Source organism: Micropterus dolomieu, linkage group LG23, assembly GCF_021292245.1.
Source record: "Micropterus dolomieu isolate WLL.071019.BEF.003 ecotype Adirondacks linkage group LG23, ASM2129224v1, whole genome shotgun sequence".
NCBI lineage: Eukaryota > Metazoa > Chordata > Actinopteri > Centrarchiformes > Centrarchidae > Micropterus > Micropterus dolomieu.
This window is the reverse complement of record NC_060172.1, coordinates 15,998,718-16,007,383: the sequence shown is the minus strand read 5'-3', so window position 1 is coordinate 16,007,383 and position 8,666 is coordinate 15,998,718. Positions and strand designations below refer to the sequence as shown.

At 39.4% G+C, this 8,666-nt stretch overlaps 1 protein-coding gene across 1 annotated transcript; it reads right to left on the bottom strand.

Moving 5' to 3' along the window:
• Positions 1-15: 15 nt before the first annotated feature.
• On the bottom strand, positions 16-8,289 carry LOC123962625 (NEDD4 family-interacting protein 1-like). The gene is made up of 7 exons (XM_046038798.1): positions 8,005-8,289; positions 5,874-5,961; positions 3,208-3,338; positions 1,138-1,225; positions 816-940; positions 478-544; positions 16-163 (listed from the first exon to the last, which is right to left on the bottom strand). Exons 1-7 carry the CDS (start codon positions 8,032-8,034, stop codon positions 60-62), a joined length of 633 nt encoding a protein of 210 aa, XP_045894754.1. The 5' UTR covers positions 8,035-8,289; the 3' UTR covers positions 16-59.
• Positions 8,290-8,666: the final 377 nt, after the last annotated feature.

The following is an 8,666-nucleotide window of genomic DNA, read 5'->3' as shown; positions in this document are numbered from 1 at the left end:
GGGGGGGGGGGGGGGGGGGGGGGGGGGGGGGGGGGCGGCGTGATAAAAACCAATGGAGTTCAATAGATGAAGAGGACTCGGGTGCGGGGCAAGGTGGACAAGGTGTCAGCCATCTTGCGGATTCTGGCATAGTTGATGAATCCTCGCAGAAAGAGCAAGGAGCCTGAGGAGCAAAATACGGGACAGTCAGAGAACTACACAAGTACAAGTGCTATAGGGAACAACAACTCCATATCAGGACTTGGCAGCAGTGATAAATGTGAGGTCTGTTTGGTATGAAATAGATGAAATAGATAAAATTATTATCGTATAATAACACAATATTTAATATTAACTATGCTGCTGTAACTATTCTGTAATGTATTTAAAGCATATGACGCCTCAGCGCTGCTGTAATGGAGCTGCAGAGAACTGAAATGCATCACAGGCAGGACAAAACCATTCGAGGTGATTTAAATTCAGAGGCTGGCTACTTACCCAACATCAGGAACACCCACCACAGCCAGTACTGTCCATCAAAGTAACCGGGGAAATATGTGGAGAACTAGAAACCCAACAGAACGACAGAAATGACTGGTTAGAATAAATATGGCCTGCACTGGTTTCACTCAAAGAACTCCTGCATTTTAGAGATCCTTATAAGAGATCTTTGAGGAAATAGTGCAGCGCCAAAAAGCCAACCACTACAGAAACAACATTAAAATACCAGAGTGGTGTTTGGGGCTTTTGAGTTGTTGTGCGTACATAAAACCACATTTTATGTGTTTGTATGTGTGCTGTGTAATGTCTGTGTTTGTGTGTGCTCCTCTTCTTACCCTGACTATGAGGATCCATTTAATAAGGGACAGGCCAAAGCCTGAGATAGCCCCGTAGCGGCCAGCTGCTGAGGTGGTCAGACAGAAAGACAGGAAGAAACCGATCCAGTTGAACAGGAATGCCACTGGACAAACGATGGAGAGAAAGCAGAGGGAAAGTGTCATCAGAACGAGAAAAAAAAAAAACTGAAAAAAAAGCAGTAAATTAATTTTTCTCAAATATGAGAAGATGTCATTTCTGCACAAATCTAGTTGGAGAAGACAAGAGCTGAAGATGACAATGTGGGTAAGAAACAAAGGAGGAGTAGATTGGGTAACTAACTGAAAAAAGTGAGCATGAAGATGCCATCATTTCCTATCCTCAGCTGATCAGCATCTTCAAAGTCGTCTCTGGCCACAAAGTCTTCATCCTGTGATAGAGAAAGCCACAGAAGAGCAAAAGGCACTAAGACAATTTCACCACAGCACAGCCAGGCAATAGCAGAGTTTTCCAGGGCTTTACTTACTCACTTATGTGAAAATATTTCGAGTTTGTTTTATTGTAACCAATTTATTATTATTTAAAGTACAATGTAGTGACTTGACATCGAAGTGAACTGTGATTAAGCACTGGCAAGCACCTGCAAGTGGAAACCAAGCTGTGCCGACAACAGAGAGTAAACACAGCACAAACAACCAACACACCAATGGAACCATCACAACATAGCAAGCCCATTTAATTACTTCATCATTATCACTTTACCCAAAGGTCTGGAATCTACTTCGATGTAGGACATCAGAGGAACTAGTAGATTTTGTATAACTATCAACTACGCACTAGCTAGCACTCTAAATGCACAAACATACAAGAAGGGTGGGGTGCTGAATACACAAAACACTGTAGGTACATCTGTGTTTTCACACACCACACACGGACCAAATACACTTCCTTCCAAAGACACTCTCCCAGTTACCTCCAGTGAACTGCGAATTACATCGTCAAAAGTCTCCAGGTGTTCCCTGTGCTGCGGCTGCTGCTGAGCGCAGCGTGTGGCAGAGAAACACAACACCAACAATCAAACAGGGTGGCCTCACATGCAGCGAGGCATCACAGTGACCACTAGAGGTCAGAGACGAGATGTTCACTTTTCAATTGATTTGAAATTTAAACAGAAATAGTAGTTGTTAAAGGCAACTATGTATAAATTTCTGATGCTGAGCAAGAGAGAGACTCAGACATGGGTTTCGTGTATGAGCTGCTCGTGACAAGCCTCACACACACACACACACACACACACACACACACACACACACGGTGAGATTACCGGTGTCTTTTTCACACAGTCCCTTTCAGGCGTTAAATTAAAATTAATTGCATGCTGTAAAAGTTCCATTGTGCTTTGTCCTACGTAAATAAAAGGACTACATAATAATTGGAAAAGAAATGTTTGTGTTTATAAAAGAACACCGATGTTTCACTAAGCAATCATACCATTAAAGCTTTGGAAATGTTGAATGTGTCTAATATCAAAAACAATATCTTTACAAAAATTTACTTAAAATAATTTATTTTTAAAAGGTTGTATCAGTAAGGCATGGTCTTTATTAACAGTTGCAGCCATGGAAAACTAACACATCAGAAAACTCATGTCCTCCTTCACAAGCCCGATAGCTTGCTTTCACTGAAAATCTTACCCCGTGTGAGGCATCTGATATAGAGATAAGTCCAAAGGCTGCATATAATAACACCCAACATCTGTAAATTCTACACTGACAGACCATACCTCATCACCACGGAAAAACTGGCTGATGTGTGGTGGCCAAACCAAACATACATAACACTAAAACCAGTAGCTTCTGTTGCTTTAGCTACATCACAGAATAAAATACATTAAATGAATATGTATGTATAATACACAAAATTCAAGGCATCAGTACAGAATTATTATTATTATTTTTTTTTTTTCATGTTTCAAATGCTGCACATTACTTAGATTTGGGGAAAACAAACCCAGGTGCAAAATACACAGATGGTTGTTCAGATGGAAGATTGAAGCATTTGTAACAGAAAAACGCCGGCACCTGTGAGACAGACTGTGGTCATTATGTGCAAAAATATTACTGAATGGCCTTTAACATGACTATATAATTAGAAATGCATTGTTATTGTCCAACCCAACAAGTCTGGCAGCAGTTCATGTAGGAATAACTGAGACACAATTAGATATGTGAAGTACATACACAGTTCTGAAGACTAAAAAAAAAAAAAACAGGGTAACAAGGTGCTAAGCACTTCCTGCCTTGCAGACAACACAGGAAGTGTTTGAGCAGAAGTTACAGTGTGTGTGTTTGTGTGAGGGTGTAGATAGTGAATGTGACCACAGGCATTAAAGGAAAAAAACATGACACTCACTCTTCCGGTTACCAGGGGAAGAGCAGTCTCTGCCTTGGTTCTTTCTGCTTCATCATAGGAAGGTAGCGTAGTCGCTACGTTGTATGATGGGGGCTTGGGGAAAGCCCCGTCTTCCTTGTAGTCAAAGTAGGCTGAAGAAGAAACACAATTTTCAAACACAGAGGCGGAAGTCTTACAAACACAAAGTCTTATTTAACATTGGCAGGCAGCTGACTAGTAACTGCATCTCATATTTGCTGCCACTGCCAAAACTAAAGCCACTATTTAATATATGTTTTCGTTCTTGTGCTTTGTCACTACAAGCAGCGCTGGAAGCATAGGCTGGAAGTGGAAACATCCTCAAGACTTGAAGGTGATCTTTGAACAACAATTTCCTACAAATCTCCACTAGCAAAAAACAACTGACCAATTACCTCATTACATTATAATAAATGTGCTGTTTATGCAAACATTGTGTGAGATTTTGCTCAGTGAGAAAATGTTTGAATGCCTCTATAGTGGTAATATAATTCGGAAGTTATGATCAACTATTTTTTACTACTGTAACTAAAAGACCTTCTGAAAGCACCCAGGTCTTCATGAAAGGGTGAATCCTGAGTGTTTCAGTGTACAAAACAGTCAGCTAGCAGCTTCTCATTGTTAGCCGGCACAGACCGTCACTTGACATACATCGCTGTAAGAAGATGTCACTAATAAATGTTTATTCTGTGAGTAACGTGATGACATGGCACAAATTTAACTTGGTTGTTGCATGTTTGTGTGCCATCTGCAAGCCGGTGTTTGTACTTTGCTAAAGATCATTTAGGAGGTTAAAGTAGCATCACTCTATAACACACTCTGTACGGTGCGGCTGCAACGATTAGTCGGCAACGTCGATTATAAAAATTCGTTGACGTGAAATTTCATTGACGACGCATCGTTACAAAGATGCCGTTTAAGGGAGAGATAGCGATCATTTCTAACTGCAATGCACTACATGGAATCCTAGGGGCAGTATCGCTTCCACTGTCAGCCATGACTGCTTGACTGTAAGACTACTCACAAAGAAGAAGAAATCATGCAAGAAGCGAAAGCAACGGAGAAAGAGGCTAAAAGCAGAATGGTGTTTTGTTTTTACAAGTTTTATACGCTATTTCATCACTAAATGCAATTTTGAGAGGTTTTGAGGTGAGAAACCAACTGTGTAGAACAATAATAACAATAATAATAATAATAATGAATATTGGCAATGGCAAATCCAAAATGTGCTAACACATTTTCGGGGTTGAGAAGCTCCACAAGCGCCCGCGAGGTTAGCGGTGACAGCCGGCCGACCAGTCACGCTCACGGAGCCCTCTGGTCCCAGTTACTCAGACCACTGCAGCAGCAACAACAAAGCAGCAACAACATAGGAAAGGCCACAACTGTAAGATAGTTTCAATGTTCATACCTCTGTTATTCTGTCGTTACAATCTGAGTAATGGTTTAACATTTTAAAGTAAATCAAGAAACATCTGGCTCGTGATGTAACTTACAGAACATATTCTCCACATATAAGCATAAAAATAAACTACAGAAGTAGTATGAAAGGGGACTGTTGCTTTATTATTCTAAAAAGAAATTACATTGTTAGTGTACAGTTGTTGTTATAGTACTTGCTTTTAATGTGCTTTTATTTTATATAGTTCCAGAGAAAAAATCTTTGTTAAAAAAGTTTTAAAGTTAAATCAGATTGTGAGGTCATTGTGATAAATCCTGGCTGTTATTTTGGAGCAGCCTCTCCATAGCTGTAGTGCATTCTTGGTTTTGAGGTCTCATGGATGATGCTGGCTAAGAGAACGCTCTATTAGTTGTGTTAGCAAACACGTTAAGTGCAATAGTAAATCAGTGAATTATAGGAGTATCCTACACTGTCTTGTCTTCTTCCCCATTTCCCCCTTGGTGTTGATACTAGTGTTCATTCTGAATAGTAAACCTTGTTCACTTAATAGTAATGTTAGCTAGTTAGGCTGTGTGTTGGAGATCAGTAATTCAGTTGAAAGATCTTCCAGTTTTACTCAACTTTTACACATTTCATAGCAATTATTTAAGCTCATCAACTTTATAGTTTTGAATAAGGGCTTTCAGTATTTGGATCAAGATGCTTGTTATGTCTTAGGCTTCAGCTGTTATTTCAGTAATACTTATTTAATCAAAAATATGGTATATACAAGTATTGGATCGGACTCAGGATCAGCAGACAACTAATATTACTTGGATCAAGATCAGAGCCAAAAAAAACCCTGATTTCTGAAGGAAGAATTTATTACAGACCTGTGTGTTAGTTTACCTATCAATTTATTTAACCTTTTTCGGGCTGCAAAGTGTATACAGCAATTATTAAGATATCAGACATCCCTTACGGGGTGGTGATAGCGCATAGATAAAATGCTTGTGGGAGACCTGGGTTCAATTCCCACTGTAAGACATCCACCATTGTGTCCCTGAGCAAGACACTTCACCCGTGCGACCTCTGACATGTATAGCAATTGTAAGTCGCTTTGGATAAAAGCGTCAGCTAAATGAATAAATGTAAATGTTACCAATGGTTCCACCTGTGCAGACAAACACAAATGTGATGCCCCAATATGCCACTAATGCAAATGACCTAAGTATCAGGGAAACATCTGGATGAGTCACAGTCTTACCAGCATTGTCCGCCGCTATGCTGCTGTATGGGGGTGGAGCGTCTGCTGCTACATGTGAATTTTCTTCTGGGTCCTCCTCATTGGGCAGCTGTTGGGGTGACAAACCACTTCCTGGTTAATTTAAGGCTACAATGTACTGGTGGCAGGACTTGCTGCTCTGACACAGATGCTTTCAGATAAAGAACGCTCACTGTGAAGTATTATATGTTTACCGCAACACCCTGAACTGTTTAAAAGAAGTTACAAAGTAAGCATAGCATCAGAGGCCCACATCAAACAAGTTTTTCAAGCACATCTACCCCTCACTTCTGATTCAGCTAAACAAGATTTAAATAAAACCAAGTCCATTTTATCAATTAATATCAGTGTCAGTTTCTAGAAAGGCAAGTGAGATGGTGCTGAATACCAAGTAATAAGTCTGCTACACTGGATTTGCAGAGGTATAAATTACAGGTTAACGCCACCACCTTTGTTTTCCCTTTGGTGTGGGTGACACTTAATATTTCAGATCCCATAGTTTCCTATAATTTTCGAGAAAGGAACTGATATGCCACCGTAAAGTCGTAGGATTACATTACTGGGAAAATGGGGGACAGTGGTAAAAGTTAACTAGCACATTTCCAAATAATTAACTCCAATTGCTGGAGTAACCTGCTAAAGCTGATGATGCACAGAGCAACTTTTAGAGCCCCTTCCCCCACCACTCCGCCACCCGCCCTACGGCTATCCGTTCAAAATGTAGTAGGACTTGCCACCAGCAACATTGCCCAGCAACATCGCCCAGCAACATTGCTCAAAAAGTTGCCCCGCGTATCATCAGCTTAAGTCTTTTAGTGAGTCAGATCACCTGAACGTGCAGAAATATTATATTTGTCTACAGGGATGCTTCAATGTAAATGGAGGGTTAATAATACCCAAATTTATGGTGAATTAATATTTACCAGGGTGAAAAATAACTAATTATTTTAAAGGGACTTCTTCTGGAAAATAACAACTGCTTTTAAACTCATCATCGTTTCATGTAAGATACAATTTACCATTTCACTCTAAGACATTTTCACTGTTTTTTAAATGCATTAACTATCCTTTATACAGCTTCTACTTCCACTCAGATCATCATATTCACTTGTTGTTTTAAATTGTGCATAGAATCTTTACAGAAATAAGGAGATGTGCATTTACGTCAACCCAATAGGGCTGGGTGATGTTATCACAAAAAAAAAAATCCATATAGATAATTATCACAATAAATGTCAAATCATTATTTCTTTCAAGTTAAAAGGATTTTTGTCCCTGAGTGAAAGCTGAAGAAACCAGATGGTTAATTGTAGTTTTAAATTATTCTTTAAGGTCAGAACATGATATACACTTAATGCCAAACAATGGATCATTTCACCAATCTGTGGTAGAACATTCAAAACAATTTTGATAAAATGTTTTTTTTCAACAAATATGCATGAGTAAAATTAAGTTATTAAGTTATTCGGTTCCTTTTCCTCAAGAAAATAAATAATAATAGAAAAATGCTACTTTGTTCGTGATTAACATTAATTAAAATGTATTAACCATTTGTTATATTGTTATTGAGGAAACTTATATCAGAATAATTATTATTATTGTTTTATGTCCCAGCCCTAATCAGAGTGAGTGAACACACCCACTGCTGTAACTGTTTGGTCCTGTGCTATCCAAACACTAACATTAGCATACAAAGGTCGTCGAAAGGGTTGTTTTAGCTGTAACGTTAACACCTTGCCTAGCATTCGACAATGCTAACTAGGTAGCGTGCAGTTTGCTGGCAAGCTTTCCTGACATAACTCAACGCTCGCCACCCTCAAACAATCATAGACAAAACGCTACAAAAGGCAATCAAGTTAAGGTCCTGTAACGTTAGCTTTAACTACACAGCTAACGAGAAAACGCTGGCTAGTTAGCGTGCTGTTAACTGCCAGTTTAACTCGATGACAATAACGAGGTTTATCACGATAAAATTAACACAGCTTCCTTGAATAGGAAACCGTCGTTTTCCGGAAGGCGAGCTTCAGCAGTCAGTTAGTCAGCATCATAATGCTAACAGTACACAGTCGACGTTAGTGAGTTATGTTCAATCTCAAACATAGGATTCTCATACCTGCTGATATCTGGCACTGGGTTCGGCCATTCCGGTTTGAACGGCTAGTAATCAACAAGAGAGGGAACACGTCGCCGAGACACACAACGAAATTATATAACAGTAACGTGACAGACTGTAAACTCAGTCCTCGCTTCAATGAACACCCTTTCTTCCTGCCTTCCTCGACTGCTCAGCTCTCACACCACTGTCAAGTTACAGTCTTGGTCATGGGTAAAAACAAAAACATACGGCTTCCTGTTAGTATTGTAGAATAAAGTACATATTGAGAACAGTAGACAGCATCATTACAAATATATCGCGCTATTTTTAGCGAAGTAATAGGTAGCCTCCAGCACCAATAACCGGTTTATTCAATAATCTCTTCCTCGCTAAGAATCATCATCTTTGGGTTTTTTTAAATACACTTCCTGTGCTTTTATTATGAAAACCGAAACCGACCAGTTTCTTCTTCATTCTCGCTAACTTGACGCAGGTCTTTCTCGCCATTCGTATGACGTCATTGGCCATAACAAACGCTTTACCGCCCCCCTTTGAAACAAAGTGAAACACAAGCTTCAATATAAAAAAAAAACGGAAAATTTAAATACTAAAGTTAAGAAATAGTTATCAAATACAGTGTACTTTACAGTAACTGTTATATGCAGCTGTCTTGGAAGACA